Source organism: Dipodomys merriami, unplaced genomic scaffold, assembly GCF_024711535.1.
Source record: "Dipodomys merriami isolate MVZ:Mamm:240054 unplaced genomic scaffold, mDipMer1.0.p SCAF_70, whole genome shotgun sequence".
Lineage (NCBI taxonomy): Eukaryota > Metazoa > Chordata > Mammalia > Rodentia > Heteromyidae > Dipodomys > Dipodomys merriami.
The window spans coordinates 6,711,442-6,734,923 of NW_027206291.1; the positions used below are offsets into that span (position 1 = coordinate 6,711,442).

Below are 23,482 nucleotides of genomic sequence, written 5' to 3' on the forward strand. Positions count from 1 at the left end.
TCAGGCTGCCGGCACCACCAATTCTGCCAGCCCTGGGTACTACAGCTCTCTGGACCAAGTATGACTACAAAGACCTTGAAGTCTGGGTCCCAGCAGTGCTGGGCAGAGACCCTTGGCTTCACCTGCCATGGCTGTGAATCTGGAGTGCAGAGCTCTGCATTAGATCAGCCTCTGCTTGCACCTCAAGCACATGGGCGTCTGATGCATTTTCTGAGGTATGGAAGGGGGGGGCGTGGGACCTAGGTGTGTGTTTGTGCAAATATGTGTGCTCAAGGAGCTTTCCATTTTTTTTTTCTCATTGCTGGGTATGGAACCCAGCCCTGGTCTACAGTGCTTCTTCACTGAATTCTACGTTAGCTAGGAGACTCTCAAGCTTTTATACTTTATAAGCAAGTGGAGAAAGGTGGTCTGAATGGAGAGGTTGGCCATTCAGCTTCCGCTACACCAATACCACACACACTGACAGGAAGGAGGGGCAGGTAGAGCCACAGGGAAGCTGTGAGAACCAAGCTTCTCCACCCCTTTTAGTGGATCCGTGGTTCTTGTGACACGGAGTGTCCCTGCAGAGACGACATCTGTACAGCTGTAAGCTGAGACCCACCAAGGGATACCACTGGTCAGACTGTAGCACAGGGCAGGCAGCCCTCACAGGCTGTACTCCACGCATAGAGACCCCAGGGGATACAGCCCATGCCATTGATGCACAGGGTGGCTGACAAACACAAGGTCCAGACGGAAAAAGGAGACTTTATTAGCATTGTTACAGGCAATGCGTTAGGTGTGAGCCGATCTTCAGTGTACAACCTCCAGCCACCACGGCTACATTGGCGGAGTGAATATTCTTGTACACAGTGCAGAAACAGGGTCGTCCTGAATGCCAACAGAAGACTGAAAACCACTTTACAAAAAGTAAATAAAAAACGCCCCTTTTATACTAAAAAAGTACCAGCTCACAGCTGGCAGAATGTGGGAGACATCTGATGGTCCCCCACATCTAACAGTGCAATCTGGGCGTCCAGATGTTCACGCCGAGCGCTTCTGCTTTGTCTTCAGTTCTTACATGTGAAGGCTTAGTGATCAGCCACCCTCCATCAGTCCCCAGAGTTCAGACCAGAGATTCCCTTTGTAAGGCTTAAATCTGAGCAAAGAATGAAGAAACCAAACACCAAATCTTAAAACGTCGAATGAGAGTTGAGCCTGTGCCAATTCAGAAAAGCACTCTTGTCCTCCTTTAGAGTTCTACTTTGGTAATATTAACATTTAACCAGTTAGCAAAATATTTAACCCAGTTAGCAAAATTAACACCATCATTTCAATAGTTACTCCTCTGTGCATAGTAAATGTTGCAAGATGAACTTCACATTTGATAAAGCAGATTTGAAAACAGTTTGCCAGAAAGTGTCATCCCCTCCCATTCACCTAAGCACGGGGACCAGAGCACAGACCCTGCAGGTCCGCACAGCGCCTACCGGCCGGCTAGATGGTCTGATAGCCGGCATGACTCCTCTTCCTGCCAATGAGGTAGGCGATGAGGACGATGAGGACCAGCCCCGCCAGGGCGCCACCCACAGCGATGGGGATCAGCATGTTGTTCCCGTCCAGCAGACACTCTTCCACTGCAAGATAGACAGCAGGTGGTGCTGTGCCACGCAGCCCCAGGGAGCAGGCAGTTTGGGATGATGGCCACTGTCCCTGGGAGGAGCTCACAGGTGAGCACTTTCTACAGGGCTGGGAACTCCAGACTAGCGGATAGTCCACTCCAGACAGTGTGGATGCCACACCCAGGCTCCAGACCCATTCAGAGCACTCCACACCTTAAGCACCACCTCTGAGGACATCCTGCACCCCATCCTAGCCCTTCAGGAGGTCCTCTCCAGAATCTTCTGGGGAGACAGGCCTCCATGCCCTCATGCCATGTAGAGGCCAGCCAGCCCCCATAGGATGGCGTGGCCCTCTGCTGCTTTGCTGCTGTGGACACGGTGCCCTCGCATTACTCACCAGACCCGAATCTGTCCCCGTCCACTCTGAATGCCTGTACCCACACACTGAAGATGTTGAGGGAGAAGGCTTGGGTGACGTATAGCCGCTCCTCAGCGTTGCACTTGTAGGAGTTCCCGACGGTGGCCTGCAAGGCTCGCAGTGTGTTGTTGGAAGCTTGGAACAGGGGCACTGCAAGGCAAGGAGAAGTGTGAGCACCGCGGCCGTTGGCACAGGGCCAACAAGGATCAGGGGTGGCGAGGAGGGGGGCTCACCTTCGGCATCAGGAAGAGTAATGTTCAACCCAACACCTTGCAGGAAAAACTGGCTAGCACTTGCATTCTGAAAAAGCAGGGGAAAGTCACTAGCCACGTAGAAGACCTCCACCCAACCACATACACAGGCAGACTCCCAGGGTCCAGTGTCAGAACAGAAGGCCCATCACTACACATACAGTGTGCCATGACGACAACGAACCCTTTTCTTAATGTACAGGGAAGTTCTATAGGCGGTCCCAGTGCAGTCAGCTCACCTGCACAGTGAAGTCAAGTATTTAAACAGTCTGATGACCTCTGTCAACCTGTCTAGCATGTGTCAGGCCCTGGCCATATTTGTTGGCATCACAAAAATAAGTTTAAAAAAAATGTACCACTGGTGTTAAATCTTCTCTGTTGCTGACTACAGCTGGCTCATCCTTGGACACAGTTGAGGGTGATAAGACGCAGGCCTTGGGCGGCGGGCAGCAGCATCAGACCCCAAGAAACCAAGAGCTCAGGTATCAGTGACTCACTGTGCTACCAAGCCAGGCCTGGCCACACTCACCTGCTACTCTCTGTAGCCACCCCAAGCATCTGCTGAGGGAACTCAGGTCAGTCCTGCGCAGGGCGGCAGCAAAGCTGGAGCAGCGCCATTGAAGGCAGTGTGAGGGCTGCTCTCCCCCAGTTACTCTCCTATCTGGACACCCATGGCAACTACAAGCTCATTAAGGAACAGGAATCTCAGTCCTGAAGGTGGCAGGAAGAAGCCGCCAGTGAATGTGCCCAGATAGAGCATAGAGCCTCACCATGCCAAACTGCAAGGTCAGGAAGAACCCCTCCTCGCTGTGCAAGTTCAGGACCACCATCTGGGCACCACAGCTCCCAAAAGCTTTGGTCTGGTTTGGGTTGATGTTGAACACTCGGACCACAGTCTAAAAAGAAAAGCAAACAAGTCAGCCTGCCAGGCTGCGGGGCTGTCCACCCCCACCTTCTTCCACACAGGGAGTAGTCCTGAGTGATGGCACTGAGACCAGCACTCTGCTCAGTTAGGACATGGTAGCCCACAACCTCCAGAGGCCCACAGCCATGTGCTATAAAACTCACCCACTCACCTCATTTTCTCCCACCCCAAGGCAGTGTTACTATGAGGAGAGAAACAGTTTTTGAACAAGAGCACAGGAATGTTTGGCTGTGGACCACAGCTGAGGGTCACTGCACTTTTCCTGTCAGGCGTCAGGCCAGTACTGAAGCTCCTGGGTGGACGGCCCTGCCCACCCAAGCTCTGGGGCAGTGGATGAAGTCCTACACCAGTGCCAGCCCTCGCTGGCCTCTGCCCTGCCTGGCTGAGGCAGCTGGGCACCGGCCCAGAGTGGAACTCCTACCGTGTTGTCTTTCCGCCCGTAGGTGAGATTCAGCTGCAGCCCCATGCTGGCCAGCAGGCAGGTCCCGTTGGTGCCGCTCACGTTGTACCTGGACACTGAGGGGCTTGTGGGCCCAGCTGTGGGTGCAGGACGTGGAGGTGTGGTAGGGGCGGGAGGTGCAGGAGCTGTGGTAGGTCCAGGAGGTGCTGGAGGTGTGGTAGGCGCATGAGGCGTGGTAGGTGCAGGAGGCGCGGTGGTAGGAGAGGGCTTGTCCTGCCTGCAGCGTGTCTCTGTGGGGAGAGGAAGTGTGTGTGGATGGCGTTCCAATTCCTGCTTGCTGCCAACCACCAGCTGCCTGTGCAGTTGTGAGTGAGCAGGCCCACTCATCCTTCTGAATTCCTGCTGCAATCCCTGCCGCCTGCCCCCATACCATTCTCTCCAGCTTTGGTAAGCGCTCATGTCTCCTTAGGGACACTGGATGGAAGCTCTCAGCAGCAGGAATGAGAGACCCAAGGCACCTTCCAACCAACTCTTTGTAGCTCTTGAGCACCATTCTCCTTGGTTCAGACTGCACACAGGAGCAGTGAGCGGTGCTTTCTCTGCAGGACACCCCCCCCACCCCCCCCGCCCGGGCTAGGGGAAGCCCTACCTGCCACACTAGCTGGTGAGGACTGCAGGATGACCCTGAAGTCTGCCCTGCCACATACATCACCCAATGTGGTGATCCAAATAGTCATTCAGAGCTGTCACCTGCCAGCACTATACAATGAGTGAATTAAGCCAGGCTCAGACAAACACAAGACATGTTTTCTCTTCTATGTGGAAACGAGACTTAAAACAACATAAAGGGCCATGAATGCACGTACATGACCAAACTGACTGAAGGACGGTACACGTAGCACTGTAACCTGTTGGAGCAGTCCACAGTTCAATGAGTATGAAAAGCTGTTAACACAGGAGATTGAATGGGGGCAGATGAATGAAAAGAAGGGTGGCAGGCAAATGCAGCCAGAGCACCCCACATACATGCACAAAAGTTAAGTGAGAAAACCTGAGACAGGTGGAACGTGACAGACAAGAGGGGAGGGGACGGAAGTGGCGCTGTGGCTCAAGTGGTAGAATGCTTGCTTGAACTGAGGAGCTGAGAGACAGCACCCAGGCCCAGAGTTCAATACCCAAGACCAACAAAAAATAAAAATAAATTAAAAATTAAAAAACAATAACAACAACAACAAAACTCCCCAAAACATGTCCCACTTGGAATCTTGCAAAAGGCTCTCAGAAGCAAAAGGTGGTATTTAGTGCAGGAGGCAGTTAGCTATGAACTCAAAAGTGATCTGAAGAGTAAAGTCCTTAAAGACTTTGCCCTTAAAAATCAGTGAGCCTAACTCTGCTGCAAGAGTAAAGTCCTTCTTAAAGACTTTGCCCTTAAAAATTAGTGAGCCCAACTGCTGCATTTCAACTCAGGCTTCTCTCCAGCCATCAGCCATCTGCACACAGCCCTGGTCTTTAGTTCCCACTTCTTGGGAAGTGGAAACACCCAGGACCCATGCCCAGTCTGATGGGGCCATGCAACCAGGCATGTGTTCTTCTTTCAGAAGCAGGACAAAGTCAACAGGCCAGACAGACTCTCCAGATTCCTGCAGCATTTGTTGATGGCCCCAAGGCAGGCTGCTGGGCCAAGTCCAGTGACCTGTGAACTTGTAACTGAACACAGCTCCTAGCACTGGCCACTGCCAAGTGCCTGAGAAGATGGCAGCTGTCTGGACTGCAACCGTCTCCCCACCAAGCAGACCCAGCCTGGGCTGTCTGGGGGCAGTGGAAGGTTTGGGTCCCCTCTAGGCTGGGAAAGGGGGCCTCTGATGATTGGATGTATGCAAGGACACTCAGTCTCCCACAGATCACACTTCCTTAATCCTTCCAAACAGGGACAATTTCCAATCTGACTCATGGGACTTGGGGAGAATTTTCTTAAGTAACTGTAAAACAAATTGGGGAGGGAGGCCCTAAGGGAAGAATGAGAAAACAGTAAGCTCCATTTGCTACTCTTATCAGGCCCTAAGCACTTTGTACAAATTTTCTTCAAAGACAGGCTGTGACTACTTACAAATAATAATAATAATAATAATAATAATAAAAAAACTGTACTTGTCAATACCAGGCAGAGAGGAGGGCTAAGGCCTGGCCACTGCTGGTCAGGAGGTGTAGACAAGTTAACTGTCCCGTCAATGCCAGGTAGCCGAGGAGGACTAGGACCTGGCCACTGCTGGTCAAGAGGTGTAGGCCAGGGGCTGTCACTTCCTTACAAGGAGATGCAAATGCTGACTCTTCTGCACTTGCCCAGGATGGGCTGAGCTAGGCTGGACTGAATGGAAGACACCCAGGAGGCAGACACAGGTTCAACACAGGCAAGGATTCAACTGCTTTGCTTTTCTTCCACTCCCATCCGCCTGAATGAATGAGTCTGGGATGTGGCTCAGTAACACAGGACTTTCCCAGCATGAGTGAAGCCTAGAGCTCTATCTTGAATACTGGGAAAAAGTGTGTATTTATTGTACATGTAAAACATGTTCTTGTTGTAGAATGGTTAACATGACTTAATGAACATATATCCTGTATATCGCTTTACATATCTCCTCATGTTTTACAACAAGAGCTTCAGTATTGACTCTCTTGTCCAACTGCAGCTTTGTTCTCTTTCCATTTCTACTCTGCCTCCCATTTCCAGAAGTAATGCTTCCAGATTCCATATGAGTATGTGCCCCGTCTTTGTGTGTGAGCCTCCACCCTTCCAGTGAAGGTGTGCTCACCCCAGGTGTGGGAAAGTTAGCTCAGCATAAGAGTATTTGTCTGGCATGCACAAAGCCCTGGACTGCACACTTAGAACCAAGAGTAGAGGAGTGTACACCCATGTACACAAGGGGTCATCTTCTGCAAAGGGAAAGATTTCATAGTTTTGCAAACACTCTCTCTACACACACACACACACACACACACACACACACACACACACACACACACACACACACACACACACACACACACACACACACGCACACACACGCACGTGCGCGTGCACGCCTAGAAGCAGGCTATCCACCGGGCCAGTACCTACCTCCCTGGCTGAAGTTGCTGTTGGACAGGTAGGCTTGGATAGTGGCATCCTTGAGTGTGACGACCACACCATGCATGTGGATCTGCATGGCACTGACACACCGGTACTTTTTGTCAATGTCTGCTTTGATGTCAGTGAAGGACTCCTCAGACTGACTTCCTGTACCCAAGCACAAACAAAAAATTAAAACGAGAGAAGTAACTGTGAGCAACCTGTGTACTTAAAAGTGACCCAAGATGACCTTAGATCCCAACTCTGTATCTTCTCATAGTGAGTGGTCAGCTCTGGTTCTTACCCTTGGAGCTGGCGTTGGGGAAAGTTTTCGTGTCTGACATGTTATAAGTGAAGCGCATGGTCTGGACTTGGTAACGTGTTGCATTTCTTGTGAAATTGAGAGTCAGTGAGTATCCTCTTCCAAAAGCAATTGTGAGACTGGGGTCAGAAGATCTCCCTCCACAGGAGCTGCTATTCAGTACTTCAGCAGAGGGGGGCAGGCTGATGGACGCATTCTAGAACAAACACAAAGGGACACAAAAATACAAAAGCAAAGCCTGCACTAGTGGTACATGGTTATAATCCTAGTTACTCAGAATGCTGGGACCCAGAAGAGTCAGAGAGACTCCATCTCCAAACTAACCAGCCAAAGCCAGGCTGAGAGTGGCTTAAGTGGTAGAGTGCTAGCTAGCTCAAGCAAGCATAAGGTCCTGAGTACATGAGAAAAAAAAAAAAAGAAAAAAGAAATAAAAAGCTGGGTGCCAGTGGCTCAGGCCTCAATCCTAGCTACTTAGGAGGCTGAGATCTGAGAATCATGGTTCAAAGCCAGCCAGAGCAGGAAAGTCCATGCGACTCTTATCTCCAATTAACCACCAGAAAAACTGGAAGTGGCAGATGATTAGCCTTGAGCTGAAGAGCTGAGGGACAGCATGCAGGCCCACAGTTCAAGATCCACCACTGACAAAAAATAAAAATTAAATAAAAAAAAGTTAATATCAAAGAAAGAGATCTTCCCCTTAAGTTGGACTTAACTGAGGGTAACTCAATTCCATCTCAGATATTAATGTTAATATATTCATTAAAAAAAAGCCTGGCATTGGTGGTTCACACCTGTAATCCTATCTACTCAGGAGTCTGAGATCTGAAGGTTGTAGTTTGAAGCCAGCCTGGGCAGGAAAGTCTTATCTGTAACTAATCATAGAAAAAGCTGGAAGTGGCTGGCTCTCTGGCTCAAGTGGTAGTCTTGAGCAAAAGGAGCTCAGGGACAGCACGCACACTCAAAGTTCAAGCCCCAGGACTGGCAAAAAAATAAAATAAATAAAATTACTTGATTCATTCTTTGCATATATGTAGGACACAGTACAATTTAATACAGCTATACAATTAGGATGATTCGAAACATCTTTTCTATGGGCTGGAAACCTCCAACTCTAAGTTCCTTTGAAATATATAATTAGAGCTGGGAATGTGGTTTAGTGGTAGAATGCTTGCTTAGCATGCATGAAGCCCTGGATTTGATTCCTCAGAACCATATTAACAGAAAAAGCCGGAAGTGGCACTGTGGCTCAAGTGGTACTGTGCTAGCCTTGAGCAAAAGAAGCTCAGGGATAGTGCCTGGCCCTGAGTTCAAGCCCCAGGACTGGCAAAGAAAAAAAAAAAAAGAAAAAAGAAATACATAATAAATCATGGTAGGCTATAGTTCTATAAGGAATTCATTTTAATGTAAACAACAAAACCCACAGAGTATTAGATGTTAGTAACAGACTAGAAAGTAAATTAAGTCTAAGGGAAAGCTGATTTAATTATTTGTAATTTAAAATTCTGCTTCTATTCAAATAGAAAAAAAGACAACCAAAAGTTGTCTTGAACATAATTTTTTTCTTTTTTTGGTGCTGGTACTGGGGCTTGAACCTAGGGTCTCATACTCTCGCTTGGCTCTAGGCTCTAAAATGTCTTGAAATTCAATCTATATCCTGGGCATCAAGACCAACTCCGTCCACCATCCATCCCTCTCCCTGTTCCCCGCAACATACTTTTTTCCTGCTCTTTGCTGCTCTTTTCCAGTCCTGGGGTTTGAATTCAGGGCCTGGGCACTGTCTCTGAGCCTTCTGCTAGTGCTCCACCACTTAAGTCACAGTTCCACTAATGGCTTTTTGGTGGTTAGTTGGAGATAAACACCTCACAAACTTTACTGCCAGGGCTGGCTGCAAAATATGATCCTCATCTCTTAGCCTCCTGAGTAGCTAGGACTGCAGGTGTGAACCACTGGTCCCCAGCTTGTATTTATTTGAAAAAAAGCTGTCACTACATTTTTGTACAGAACTGTTTGTTTAAAGATAATGATTCTAGCCTGGTATGGTAACATAGGCCTGGAGCATCAAGGGTTCAAGGCCAACCCAGATTACGTAGTGAGTTCTAGGCCAGCATGGGTTATATCCAAAAAATATCACAAAACAACAGAAACAAAAAAAGAATAACTCTTTAAACAAAAAAAGATGTTTACTACTAAACTGCTGAAATTTACCAAGAAAAACAAAGAATTGTAAACCACTGATGTCTACTATATGATCAAGGTTGTAAAGAACTAAAGTAAGGAATGATATTAATGTCACCCTAAAAACAACATGGAATCAAAGAAGGTGAATATGTTGTGAAATTATAAACCACATGACTGCATATAGATGATTCCACTTGTCACATAATTTACATGTAACAACTATTTTTTTAAACCCATTCCCCAAAACCAAATACAGTGCGTGGATGGACATGATTTGCTCTTGTAGCTGGATGACAGGCACATGCCAAGATGCCAGCTTCTTCCACTGAGTTGAAATCTCACCAACTTTTTTCCTCGGCTGGCTTGGAATAAAACCTTCCTATCTTAGCCTCTGAGTGCCTGGGAGGGCAAGCCCAGCAAAATTTTTGCCCAAGCTGGTCTCAAATGCTGATCCTCGCAATCTCAGTCTACCCATAGCTAGAATTAACACACTATATTCAGAGAAAAAGAATTTAAAGGAAAATTAACCAACTACCTATAATCAGGGGAGTATACAGCAAATTGTGATATGAACAGGATGAAGTACTGCCCTGTGATGAAACTGGAAAATGCGACAACAGTAAACGCCAGATAAAAAGGGTTTACAGTGGCTCAGTGGTAGAGTGCTTGCCTTGTATACATGAGGCCCCTGGGTTTGATTCCTCAGCACCACATAAGCAGAAAAAGTTGGAAGTGGCTCTGTGGCTCAAGTGGTAGAGCGCTAGCCTTGAGCTGAAGAGCTGAGGGACAGCACCCAGGCCCAGAGTTCAGGCCCTACGACCAACAAAAAACAAAACAAAACAAAACAAAAACCAGGGTTTGCACTCTGACTGTAGTCGTGGGACTCCTGAAATGTGCTCATGTGAGCACCAACTTTAAAGAGTGTCACACAGACAGCTGGTGTCTCTTACCCGAGAACCATGCTCAGTCTCGTAGCTCATCAAGAAGTTAGCAGAGAAATTGGCCATTATGCAAGTCGTTCCATTGCTGTCTTTCACAGTGAACACTGCAGAGGCACCATGTGCAAGTCCCGCTGATTCCAGTAAAGAAAGAAACATAGTTGTATGGAAGTTCAACTGAGGTTTGCAACAGCAACAGACTTTATGAGAGGATGCCACTTTACCAACCACTGAAGAACAAGACTGGTGGATATGCAGGCCGGCTCTCACATGGGCGTTCCATCTCCCCAGATGTTCTGAAATCGGGATTTCTAAACCTTCACATCAGTTTGCTAGCCCAGCCTACAGTTACTTGGTACTTTAAAATTTTAGAAGCTGTACTATATTTCAAACCTCAATTTCTGGGCCAATCTTAGGCGTATGCAGTTCTAGCTCCTCAGAGGATCTATCTGTAAGATGTGGTGGGGGCTTGGACCACAGCTCAGTCTTAATATCAAACCTCTGCAGAAATTGATGGAGAGGAACACCTGTCACTGTAGTCCTAAACCTGGAATTTATGTTTGTCTTTTACTTCTCAGGCACTAAGTGGTGTGCTAAGAAAAGCCATGGACTCAAACACAGTGGTCCCATTTAACTCACATAAGGCTGAGAAATTTCACCACACCTTCAATCTGCCAGATGGGATTGTACTGTCCAAATGTCCAAGAATGCATACCAGTTCTACAGGTCTTTTCTGGCTACAGCTGTCACTGTTGAATATTTCCTTTCTGGCTTCTTTAACAAATTTCACTGCCATGATCAAGATGCCTCGCACCAAATATACTATGATCACTAGTAGAAAAACAGTATTTTGATGAATCATTTAAAAAAATATATATATATATATTTACAGAAATATATATATATATTTCATTTACAGACTGGCAAAAAAATGTTTTGGCTAGCTCTGAAGCCAAACACACCTGTTGGCTTCTACTGTGTGCACTATCCAGAAGACAGCAGCCCTTCATTTGTCCTGCTGCTATAAGCCTGTGCATTTCCTTCCATGACTGGGGTCTGGACTATCAAATGTCCATCCCTCTAAAGAGCATTTACACTCCAGCTGCCCAACCAAGTCACTCCATCACTATATATTTACACACATACACACACACGCAGAGCCTCATTTGTCACTCTAAGTGTAAACATGACTCAAACATACTTGGGAGACAGAATCCTCAAAGAAAGGACACTCAAGACACTCAACTTCTCATTTAAAATTCTATTCCCCAGGAAAGTAAATGGACTCCAACTATTTCTACCCTAGGGTGGAATTAAACATTAGACTTGCTGTTATTTGAGCCTAGAGTCAAGAACTGAATTAGAAGTCTCACAACCTTCCCTTCCTATAGGCCTCTGGTACAGAGAATACAAAAATCTATATTCATGAGCAAAGTTGCTCGATGAGGATGAAGCAAACTGTGGTCCACTTCTGGAAGCCTATGTAATTGATCATGTTTTGCTTTTAAATCCTGAAATACTCAGGCAACATTGCACTAAAAGCATTTCCAACAAATGAATTACACTCTGAAAAAGAGATGATTCCACAGCTTATTTTCAACACCGTGAAGGTTTTTAAAAATAGAATATCCTTACGTCTGTTTGTGAGGGATAGCAGGAGCATAGCAGAGCTACAGAAGAGTCACAGCAGGGCCAGAGGAGGGCAGAAGTGGCAAACAACTATGGAGGAATGTGCACTGAAACTAGAGGAAAGACTGAAGCTGGTCCCTCTCCAACCCCACCTTGGCCTGAGCTATCCTTAGCAGGAAGATTCCAGAGACCATGGATGCCTACATGGGAACACATCCAGGCCAGCCCTTCCTAACTGTCCTTTCGTGAATTATTAAAACAGGAGTTTTACCCCACCAGAAGGCAATTCTGGACAAGAGTAAAAAAATCACTGAAAGCATTAGAACATAGGATTATAAGAAAAATATATACTAATGGTCAGATACCTTAAAAAATGAACTCCAGGGCTGGGAAGGTGGCTCAGTGGTAGAGCGCATGCCTTGCATGCATGAGGCCCTGGGTTCGATTCCTCAGCACCACATAAGCAAAAATAAAAAAGCCGGAAGTGGCGCTGTGGCTCAAGTGGTAGAGCGCTAGCCTTGAGCTGAAGAGCTGAGGGGCAGCGCCCAGACCCAGAATTCAGGCCCCACGACTGGACTCCCCCCCCCAAAAAAAAGAAAAGAACTCCATTAATAGAGGCAATTGGTTTTGGCAGAAACAAAAATACCCTTCAAATCAAAGCTGGATGCTAGCTAGTGGCTTACACCTGAAATCTTAGCTACTGAGGAGAGGCTGAGATCTGAGGATTGTGGTTTGAAGCTAGCCTGGGCAGAAAAGTCTCTATGAAACTCAATGATAAACTACAAACTCAATGATAAACTATACAAAAAAGCCAGGAGTGGTGCTGTGGTTCAAGTGGTAGGATGCTAGCCTTAAGCAAAAAGACGCTCAAGGACAGGGTCTTGGCCCTGAGTTCAAGCCCCAGGACCAGCAAAAAATAAATAAATAAATAAAAAATAAATAAAAATCCTTCAAGTCAGTTAAGATTTGACAGGTGTCAAGGGCTCAACCTGCCTGATGACTACTAGTTCTGTCCTTAACTCAAAAACCAATGTAAGAGCCAGGCGCTGGTGGCTCACGCCTGTAATCCTAGCTACTCAGGAGGCTGAGATCTGAGGATCGCGGTTCAAAGCCAGCCCGGGCAGGAGAGACTGTGAGACTCCTATCTCCAATAAACCATCAGAAAACCGGAAGTGGTGCTGTAGCTCAAGTGGTAGAGCGCTCACCTTGAGCTGAAGAGCTGAAGGACAGCGCCCAGGCCCAGAGTTCAAGCCCCACGACCGACCAAAAAAAAAAAAAACAAAAAAAACAATGTAAGCTGGGCACCAGTCAGTGGCTCACGCCTGTACTCAGGAGGCTGAGGTCTGAGGATATCATGGTTCAAGCCAGCCCAGGCAGAAAAGTCCATGGAACTTTTTTTTTTTTTTTTTTGGTCAGTTGTGGGGCTTGAACTCAGGGCTTGGGCGCTGTCCCTCAGCTCTTCAGCTCAAGGTAAGCACTCTACCCCTTGAGCCACAGCACTACTTCCAGTTTTCTAGTGGTTTACTGGAGGTAAGAGTCTCATGGATTTTCCTGCCCGGGCTGGTTTTGAACCATGATCCTCAGATCTCAGCCTCCTGAGTAGCTAGGATTACAGGTGTGAGCCACCGGTGCCTGGCTAGTCTGTGGAACTCAAACTGGAAATGGCACTGTGGCTCAAGTGGCAGGGCACTAGCCTTGAGATGAAGAGCTGTGGGACAGCGCCCAGGTCCAGAGTTCAGGCCCCACAACCAACAACAGCAGCAGCAACAACCACAAAGCCAATGTACTCAGTTCTTCAAGTAAGTTCTTCGGTAAGTTCTTTCAAAATATTCCCACTTGTAGAAATCCTCCTCTCTGAGGGCTGGGAAGGTGACTCAGTGGTAGAGTGCTTGCCTTGCATGCATGAGGCCCTGGGTTCGATTCCTCAGCACCACATAAGCAAAAAAGAAAAAAGCCAGAAGTGGTGTTGTGGCTCAAGTGGTAGAGCGCTAGCCTTGAGCTGAAGAGCTGAGGGACAGTGCCCAGGCCCAGAGTTCAGGACCCACGACCGGACCAAAAAAAAAAGAAAAAGAAAAAGAAAAAGAAATCCTCTTCTCTGAAACAAGGGCATGCGACTGTGTTATAGACGCCAGTCTACCACTAGCTAGCTTCTACCACTTAAGTAGCCAGCAGCAACCCTAATCATCAGTTTATTACCCGAGGAAGGAAGGGCGCAAACACCACAGGAGTGTCGGAACATCTCACCAGGCAACATAGTTGAGCATCTGGTGGAGGGCAGGGGCACTGGTTCCAAGCTAGCCTTTTCTGCTTAAGCTCTCAGCTCCTACAGGAGCAGTGTCTGTGCACTTTTCACTGCTGAGTACAGTCCTGGCAAAAAGTACATAAAAGTGTACTATTTAAAAAACACTTTGTTTTTGAAGGGTGTCTCTGATTTTATTGACCTAGCTGGCCTGCCACTCTTGGACTAAAGCCTAAGCCACCCTACAGATGGCTTAAGCACCTGCAATATACTTACTTTCTGACAGCTGTTGTTCAAAGCACATGGCAACCCTAATAGGTGTATTTCCCCTGTAGAGGTAAAGAGATAGGCAGAGATGCTAGCCACTTATCAAGGTCACACAGAAGGAAGCAGTATAAACCTGCTTCCACATTTGGCCACAGGCTGGCTCAATGCATATCCCGGGCCTGACCTTGCAGCCATGCAGCACTGGGAAGAAAACATGCTTCCAATTACAAGACACTTGCACTGGACATAAAGACCTGCCATCTAGGAAGTGGAGCTAGGCTCAAGTGGTAGAGTGCTAGCCTTGAGCTGAAGAGCTGAGGGACAGCACCCAGGCCCAGAGTTCAAGCCCCATGACCAAAAAAAAAAAACCAAAAAAACATGCCATCTTGAGGACAGAACACACAACCTTGATCAAGATGCACTATACTCATAAACTGACATGCTGAACTGAAATCCTCTGAAAAGTTTAATTAATTTTCATAAGAAATCATACCCTAGCTTGTTCTGGCATTTTTTAAATTTGGCATTTTTCTTTTTAACAGCAATACACTCACTTTCACCCTGACACTGAACCAAAACATCTAGAGGCAAGGGGCGTGCACACACGCACACACACATATGTATATTTGGTTAAGAAATATGTTTCTGTGTATATCTGCATGCATGTAAGTATTAAGAACTACATATACATACACATATATATATACATACACATATTTACATAGTAACTAATTTTTTTTTGGTTAAGAACTGTATACACACATATATTTCTTTTTTTTTTTTTTTTTGGTTGGTCGTGGGGCTTGAACTCTGGGCCTGGGCGCTGTCCCTCAGCTCTTCAGCTCAAGGCGAGCGCTCTACCACTTGAGCTACAGCGCCACTTCCGGTTTTCTGGTGGTTTTATTGGAGATAGGAGTCTCGCGGTCTCTCCTGCCCGGGCTAGCTTTGAACCGCGATCCTCAGATCTCAGCCTCCTGAGTAGCTAGGATTACAGGCGTGAGCCACCAGCGCCCGGCTACACACATATATTTCTAAACAGTTGGTTTTGTCTATCTGGTTAAATTTGGACATTTACTCATGCAGTTCTGAACAGGTGTTAATATGTCAGGCATGGATCAGGTTCTAAATTGAAGAATGATAACAGCCACATAAAAACACAGTACAGGTCGGGTGTGGTTGGCTCAACCCTGTAATCCTAGCTACTCTGGAGGCTGAGATCTGAAGATCTCAGTTCAAAGCCAGCCTGGGCTGAAAAATCTGTGAGATTCTTATCTCCAACAACAAACTAGAAAACTGAAAGTGGCTCTGTGGCTCTGTGGCTCAAGCGGTAGAGCACTCGCCTTGAGCTGAAAAGCGCAGGGATAGCGCCCAGGCCGAGTTCAAGCCCCACGAGCGACAAAAAAAACAAAAAAAACACGGTACAAGTGACCTAGTGTCCCAGCCCAAGTTAAAAGTCTGGGAGGTAACTCTCTGGGGTGGATCTAACCTAACACAAATTCAAAATAATAGTACCACAAAAAGTTTGACCTGAAATCTAGTAAAGAATTTAGTCTGAATAACTAAGAAAGTGCATAGTTGAGGCAACTTTAATTAGCATAAAGTTAATTCAACTTCTGGAGTCAAGCGACGTCTCTACCTGGAAAGAGGAAGAAAGCCATCTACTGACCTCAATGTTAGAGTCCCATATGAAATTACATTATTACATCCTAATTTCGGTTCACGTATTTGTGCTTTCTATGAAGCAGTCATAATGGCAGCTTTTGACAATTTTTCCAATTTGCTGGTTATTTTGGAGATGTTGTCTCTGGGGCTCTTCTACCCCTATCTCTGAGTAACTAGGAATTACAGACATCAGCCACAGAACTCAGCTAATTTCTAGTTATTAATGTAGAAGCTGTAATTTGAAAGTCATTTTAGTGGGGGTGGTAGGTGAGAACAGCGAGAGGGGTGACATGGATCAAGATGCACTGTACCCATCGACTAGCTTCTAGACTTGAAAATCCTTCGCAACTAGAGACTATTTTAACAAAACGAACTCACAACGACACCTAACGTGGTCCTAAACGCAAGCTGTAAAATGCCCATTGTAAGAGTTGGATTATTAAATGTGAAGCCTGCTCCTTTTCTAGGTTAAGACAATCAGAAGTGGTGCGTTTTCTCTCCATTTTAAAAGTGAGTCTGAAAAAACAGCCAGCTAAATGTGACCGTTGCGAGGCAGGGGTTCCGTCCCCAGCGACAGCCAGACTCAGGGCCGTAGAACAGGCTGGCCGCTGCGGCACCGCTGCCTGCGTCCCCGGCCTTTACAAGCCCTTCGGAGAACAAGGAGGCAGTTCTGACCGACACTGCAAGGCTCCGCGACTCCTTTTCTACGACACCGGCCCCGGGGGGTGACATCGGCCCCGGGAATGTCCCCGCCCCGGGGTGACGGCGCGGGGCTGGGCCTCAGGTCCGTGGTCGCCACCGCCAGCTCTTCTTTCTCAATGGCAAGCGTTTCACACACGGCTGCACGGAAACGGGAAACCAACCCATGCGGTCCCAATAGGAGTCCGGGCCGGTGTGGGGCGCGGGGTGTCCGGGAGCACTCCGGGCACGAGTCCCGTGAGCGCCGGCCCGGCTCACGTGACCCGCCCGCCCGCGGCCTCCACGGGGCTCGGGAGGAGCCGGCCGCGCCGGGTCGGGAACGGGAAGCTCCCTTCTTGGCCCCCATGGGCGCCGAGCACAACGCTCGGGGACAGAAGTCGGCGCACGCGCCTCCCGGCCGCGTAGGCCCCAACCCCCGGAGGGGCCGGCGGCGCGAGGGCGGCCCGAGGGGCGGCGGCCCGACTCCCGGCCGGCTGCCGTCGGGGCGCGCGCGCCGGCGTAGGGGCCCCCTTCGCAGGGCTCGGGGCGAGCCCCGGGCGGGGGTTGGGGCGGCCAGGGCAGCCGCCGGGCCCGCGAATCCCCGCCTCCCCCACCCCGCGGACCCCGACCCTCACCCAGCAGCAGCAGCAGCAGCGGCCGCCGAGCGCGGCCGGGGACCGCCATGACGCGAAGCGGCCGGGACCCCAGCGGGCGGCGACGGCGATGGCGCGGGGTCGGGCGGGCGCGGGGCAGCGATGGCAGAAGGGCGGCGTCCACCGATCGCAGAGGCCGGCCCGCTGCGGCACCGGCGCCGAGGAGACCCTGCGGCCGGCGGCGCCTGTCACGTGAGTGGCGCCGCGCCCGTCACGTGACTTGCGGGTCTCGCGAGAGCGTGCGTCGGGCGCAGCGGCTTGGCTCCCTTCGGTTCCTCACCACGTGAGGACGCCGGGGCACGTGACCGTGGCGGGCACGTGAGCCCCAGCCACGTGACCCACCCCTCCCGCGGCGGCTGGAGAAAGCAGGCCGCGGTTTTGGGAAAAGGAAGCGGAACCGCCAAGGCCGAAGAAAGTGAGGCCCGAAAATGGGAAGTGGTACGGAGCCGCGCAGCGGCCGGGCCGGCGGCACACCCGCAGTCACAGGCCACCCCTCCCTCCCCCGGAGGTGCGCCGGCTCCGGGAAGCGCACGCGGAGGCGCGGGTCTGGACACCCCTTCGCCCCGCCCGCCCTTCCACTCCAGAACCAGCCCGGCCGCATTTTGAAGGCAGGGTAGCAGCTTTAGCCGGCCGAGGCCACCCACTCAGCGCCATTCATTACCAGGGATTTTACACATTTGTAATGCTGCTTTCTTGGTGACTGGTGAAAACCCTCTTCCATTTTGGCCTGTACTCGGAGAAAAGCTACCCTGAATGTCTCATCATGTGGGGTAACGGCTTTACATTTGCTTATCTGAAAGGCAAGCAATTTCACTCTCTCCAATTTGATTTTCCCTGCCCTTTTCAATAATTTCTTCTAAGCCATTTTGCCACATTAATCTTTAAAACAGTTCAGAATGGCACTGACAAGAGAATGGACAGAAACGATGAGACAGAAGTAAGGTACACTGCCCTTCCTGAGCAGTGGTGGTGACCAGGGAGGCAAAGACGCATGAGGATGACAGGCGTTCCCTGCCTCTGGCTACTTCATCTGTGGTACAAGTAATTAACAGTTAGTGACAGAAGGAATGTGTAGTTTGCATACCAAAATGTTTTATTAATGTAATTTTAGGGCCAATTAAACTAGTTTTATTCAAAGTACGTTAAATTACATACAGTATTAACAATCTCTAGACACAATGAACTTAAAATGTAAGGAAGAGAAATAGAAATCTTTCACAGGCCCAGTTGTAGAACTCAAATGAAAATTTACAAATATAGAAAAGATGATGCTTAATGAATAAGGATTTTAATATCAGAACCCAAAAGATATTTTAAACACGCATGTTTCAAAAGGGGAAAATTCTTTAATAATTTAGCATAAAATCAAATTATATAAACTTGGTATATTCCAGAAAATATTGCTTTAAACACTTATACCATGATCAAAAGTCCTTTGGTAGCTTTTAATCAAAATGAAACATGCTATTTTGTAAAATATAAAGTACTTTTTAAGTGTTATCACAAAAGTATTTTGTCAGTTACCATACTAACATCACTACTGAACCTTCCTGTCACTGCTCAACATTGTATGTGCACAATTGGCCAGGTGCCAACAAAATCCTTTTAGTCTCTCAACAAAATGACCTCTGCATCACAACGTCAAGGCTTGGGTCTCCTGTGAAGCTCTCTACAGTGGGCAGAGAACAAGGATGCTCCCTGGACACAACTGTAAAACCAAACCACACTTTATTATGGTAATCACACAAATACTGCAACCTAAAAAAAAAAAAAAAAAAATCAAAGAGCAGTCACCCCAATGCAAAAACCAGGGACTGCTAGACTCAATCTCAGAATGAAAACAGCAACACGCTAATCCCAAGGCCTTAAAACAGAACTGCACAGGAAAATCAGCTGAACTGAACTGGTGGTGGCAATGGGCACTTAATCACGCACATCAGATACAATGTCCTCTTGGCAATCAAGGATATCACTTTGAAACCAGATTTCTAAGAAACCAGTCAACAGAATTTAAAACTTTCTGGAAGGACATGGAACACAGAGGTCAAGGCTCCCGGAGGTGGTGAAGTGGCAGCATGGATACTGACTCCAGCGTCTACCAACTCAGGGCTTCAGTTTTCAGTGTGTATGGCTGCCAGGACTCGTAGTGGGGAATATGAAGCATGTCGGGGTCTTTCCACTGTGCAACGCAATCCCACAACTACTCAAACCATGACTGTGCTTTCTGCCCTAAGAATAAGACCTGTGAAGGAGGAACTAATATCTTCCTGTCCAGCCTCAAAAAGTTACTTTCCACAGAGCAACAGAAACAATTTAAATGTCTAAAAGAACTAGAGGAGGAAATGGAGGGGAAAGAGATATGTGTCATCTGGACAGCCTTGAGCCTTGGGAAGAAGGAACCAACAATCATCTCTCCTTGGTGTCCGAATGTCCACAGCCGGCTCAGTCTTGGGGGTCCTGAAAACGGCACGTGGACTTCATTGCTTTTTCACACATTCTAGTGTTTAAAATGTTTCATGGGAGACAGCAATACGCTGGTACATCACGCCACATAGTGGTACTGATTTGGACTGTCTTTATCTCGCTCCATATAGTCTCTGTCTATAAGTGATTCAATTCTCTTTTTCAAATCTCCAGGCTAGAAAAGAAAATCAAACAAAATTCCTAATTATAACCACACTAGAAACAAAAGGGAATATAATACATCATGCGTGAGGTACGTAATTATTGCAACAAAAATATACAAAGACATATTTGTGCATGCTACTGATAATTACAAAATGAACAAAACTTCCTACTTCAAGGCAAGGTTGGGAGATGTAAACTACTCCTCCCTACTGGCCATGCACTTAGAGCACCAGACTCTACTAAGTGACAGGCTCTCACCTGGAAGGGAAATCTTGTGCTGGAGAGCCCATACTTCATTGTGAAACACTGTATATGCTACAGTGTCTCCCCAGATTCTGAGTGTTCCTGACCAGGACATCCATGCTCTAGCCAGCTCTACTCTATCAGGAGGCAGGTCTATGTCAAGGAGTCACTACTTTCCAAATAGTAAGTCTATTTAGTGATGGGCCATAAATTTTGCAAAATATAGCTGAAAATCCTATTACTTCTAAAAGCAGGGGCTAGGGTTCTGGCCAGCCACACACTATACTACTCCCTGTTTAACTGCGGAGTCTCTGTCTGCAGAGGGAAAAACAAGCTGCTGGCTAGAGGTGGGAAAGAACAACACCGGAGCTATGCATGCATCACTGTGGATCAGGCACTGCTCCTACCCATCCTGGAAGTGCTGACTACTTAGTTCGTAGTACAGAGAGAGGGTCAGAGCAGGCTTCAGAGAAGCAGGAGACTCCTCACCCAAAGCACACCAGTGAGATCAGCAACAAAGCCAAAGCTTTGAGAACGGGGTACCTTCTGGCCTAATTGGTAAACATTGATGACTTATTTCTGAATCCGCCAGAACAGAGGGACAGGCTGACTTTCACATGGCAGAGCAACAACCAAGTATCACCAAGGTTATCACTCCCTTAGCTTAGTTAACTGAACTGACTGGGGCTGCAGTTGAAATGCTTTGCTCCTCCCAGATCCTGCTGAGTGACCTTAACTGCTACAACTATGGAGCAAAGTATCCGGCATTTACAAGCTGGTATAGTATCCTGTGGTTATGGGTCTGCCCTTCCTGCCAGGATGATGGGCACATGTGGATGCAGGCCTTTGCATCTTGCTTCCCAGTCTGTTTGTGAGAGCACAACCCTGATCTGAGGAGGATGGCCAGGACAGTGAGTCCAACATGCTCTGTGTGTCTGTCAGTGAGAGTCTCAAATGATCTGTGGCCATCAACCTTGCTGTGGATACACTTACCTTTACTGGGAATTTCAGCTGATTATACAGTTCAGAGACCAGAAGGTTATGCCCAAGAGTCTTCCTCATTTTCATTATTCTGACAATTGCAGCATCGATCTGGTATTGTCTATCCTGAAACACTCTCTCTGTAGTGCTAACTTGTTCCTCAACCTGTATGGAAAAAAGAAAAGAATGGTGTAAAGCTACTTCCATTGTTGGTTCATGTTGTTGGGTTTGAGGAAAAACTTTGTTTTGATGCAAACTAAGCCAGGATGCAGATGACTCCTGCTTTATTTATTTTCCCAGCCCTGGGGTTTGGACTCAGGGCCTGGGAGCTGCCCCTGAACTTTTGTGCTCAAGGCTAGCATTCTACCACTTACTTGAGCCACAGCTCCACTTCTGACTGGAAGTTCATTAGAGTTAAGAATCTCACAAATATATATAAGCTTTGCCAAGATGAGCAGCATCAAGAAAGCACTCCAAGGTCAGATTACAGATTACATGCTGACAGAGGCTGAAGAATGAAAACTGAAAACTTTTTTTTTTTTTTAAACAAATATCTCAGGATATAAGGATTCTTTTCATAAGTGGAAGACCTGAACACCATGAAGAGTAGGTATTAGAACAAGTGAGAAGTGCCAGGGGACAACCTGAGCTAAACAGAGCCTAATGAGCTGCAGCAGCAACGGGGCGAGCATGACCTGTTACATCTGTGACAGAAGTAAGTTTCAGGAAGGGGATGATTGAGCCTTCAATATACTCCCTGTACTCGAGATAAAACAGGAAGAAGAGAAATTTCCACTGCTAGTTCTTAAATGTACTATTTAGGAAACACAAGCCATACAACTGACAACTGAAGAGATATGCTGAAACGAAACAACACTATTTATAATCAAGAAAGAAAAGTCCAGAAAATTCAACTGAAAAAACACCTAAGCTGATGAAAAATTTGTCAAGTGGCTGGAAATAAGACAAACACAACAAAACAGAATTAAGTGACAGACTGTCAGCCTTGAGCAAAAGCTTAGGGGTGGTGCACATATAAAATGGCATTAATGTATACATACTGATAATAACCAGTCATAAAATACAAAGGAAAAAAGGTCCCCTTTGTTTGTAGGTTATGGGCACCACACCCACCTCTACTTCTTACACTTTCCGTGGTTATGTGCAGGTCTGAGTAGTCTCTCTGTGATCTAGCTGGGTTCCGTGCTGTTAGGCCACACAGGGCTGTTTCCTCTTCTGTCTGCAAAGTTACCTTTCCTCAATTCCTGAATAATGCTAAGTCATTTCTTTAAAGAAGGCCTTCATACCACTCAGCCACCCAGACTTCCTGTACTTCCCACCCACATTCACGCCCATTTTAACAAGTCACGGCCCTGGGCAGGGCTGTGCACATGCGTTACAGGCCTTATTCTGGGCTGTGGGTGCTTCCCAATGCATAAGAGTGCTACTCAGGAGCCTGATATTTGAAGCCACCCCAGGTAGAAAAATCTTCGACTCTTATCTCTAGTTAATGACCAAAAAGCCAGTAATGGAGTTCTGGATCCAGTGGTAGACTGCTAGCTTTAACAAAAATCAGAAGAATCAGCGCCTATTCCCGAGTTCAAGCCCCAGTGCTAGTACCAAAAAAAAAACCCCAAAACAAAAAACAAAACAAAAAAACCCTGCCAGGTGCCAGTGGCTCATGCCTATAAAATAATCCCAGCTACTCAGGAGGCTGAGATCTGAGAAGCACAGTTCAAAGCCAGCTCTGACAGTAAAGTCCACTGGACTCTTCAGTTAACTATAAAAAAGCCAGAAGTGTGCTATGGCTCGAATGACAGAGTGTTAGCCTTGAGCACAAAAGCACAGAGAAAGCACAAAAACTCTAGGACTGGCACCAAAAATTAAAAAATAAAATACGCAAATGTTATTGTTATATTATTTGTGGTGCTGAGGATCACAGCTACAAACCAAGCTATGCAAGCTTCCCACCACCAAGCCACACCCTACCCTTTAATATATAAGGACCAGGGTGGGCACTGGTTGCCCATGCCTGTAATCTGAGACAGGAAGGGTAGTGGTTCAGGAAAACCAGTGTCAACAGTCCACTCAACTCCAATGCCAAAACCTGAGCTGGAGATGTGGCTCAAATGGTAGTGTGCCAGCTGAACAAACAAGCTGACCAAGTGCTTGGCCCCAGGATCAAACCCCAATACCAAAAAAAAAAAAAAAAAAAAAAAGAAAAAGAAAAAGAAAAAAGTATTGGTGAAAATGAACATACTTTATATTGTATTTCTTTTTTGAGTGATCAGAATGTTTTTTCTGTCCACACACTGACTACCTCAGGGTAATGAAACCCTGTCTGGGCTGGGAGTGGGGGGAGT

The 23,482-nt window shown here is 47.3% G+C and overlaps 2 protein-coding genes across 3 annotated transcripts in view; both read right to left on the reverse strand.

Annotated features, from left to right (window-relative positions):
• Nucleotides 1-727: 727 nt before the first annotated feature.
• On the reverse strand, nt 728-17,450 carry LOC138817635 (lysosome-associated membrane glycoprotein 1-like). Its single transcript, XM_070008119.1, has 9 exons — nt 17,250-17,450; nt 10,152-10,273; nt 7,006-7,219; nt 6,711-6,869; nt 3,617-3,885; nt 3,041-3,166; nt 2,253-2,319; nt 1,999-2,169; nt 728-1,616 (listed from the first exon to the last, which is right to left on the reverse strand). The coding sequence occupies exons 1-9, from the start codon at nt 17,296-17,298 to the stop codon at nt 1,477-1,479; spliced, it is 1,317 nt and encodes a 438-aa protein (XP_069864220.1). The 5' UTR covers nt 17,299-17,450; the 3' UTR covers nt 728-1,476.
• A 1,247-nt stretch (nt 17,451-18,697) lies between these two features.
• The window catches only part of LOC138817641 (cullin-4A), a 38,688-nt gene continuing 33,903 nt past the window's right edge, over nt 18,698-23,482 (reverse strand). The window contains exons 19-20 of one of the 2 annotated variants that reach the window (XM_070008135.1): nt 21,132-21,284; nt 18,698-19,905 (exon numbers count right to left, since the gene is read on the reverse strand). In XM_070008135.1, coding sequence (XP_069864236.1) covers nt 19,810-19,905; nt 21,132-21,284 — 249 coding nt within the window. In that variant the 3' untranslated portion in view covers nt 18,698-19,809. Of the gene's footprint in view, nt 19,906-21,131; nt 21,285-21,318; nt 22,360-23,482 lie in introns of those variants that run through there. The other variant, XM_070008137.1, reaches the window with a different exon arrangement.

What these genes read in the sequence shown, in the direction of transcription:
- LOC138817635 (XM_070008119.1), bottom strand. Translation starts at nt 17,298, where the DNA reads ATGGCGGTCCCCGGCCGCGCTCGGCGGCCGCTGCTGCTGCTGCTGCTG. An exon ending in AGACTGAGCATGGTTCTCGG is followed by an intron (nt 7,220 to 10,151) that starts GTAAGAGACACC and finishes TGTTTGTTCTAG; the next exon opens with AATGCGTCCATCAGCCTGCC. An exon ending in CAGCAACTTCAGCCAGGGAG is followed by an intron (nt 3,886 to 6,710) that starts GTAGGTACTGGC and finishes CTCTCCCCACAG; the next exon opens with AGACACGCTGCAGGCAGGAC.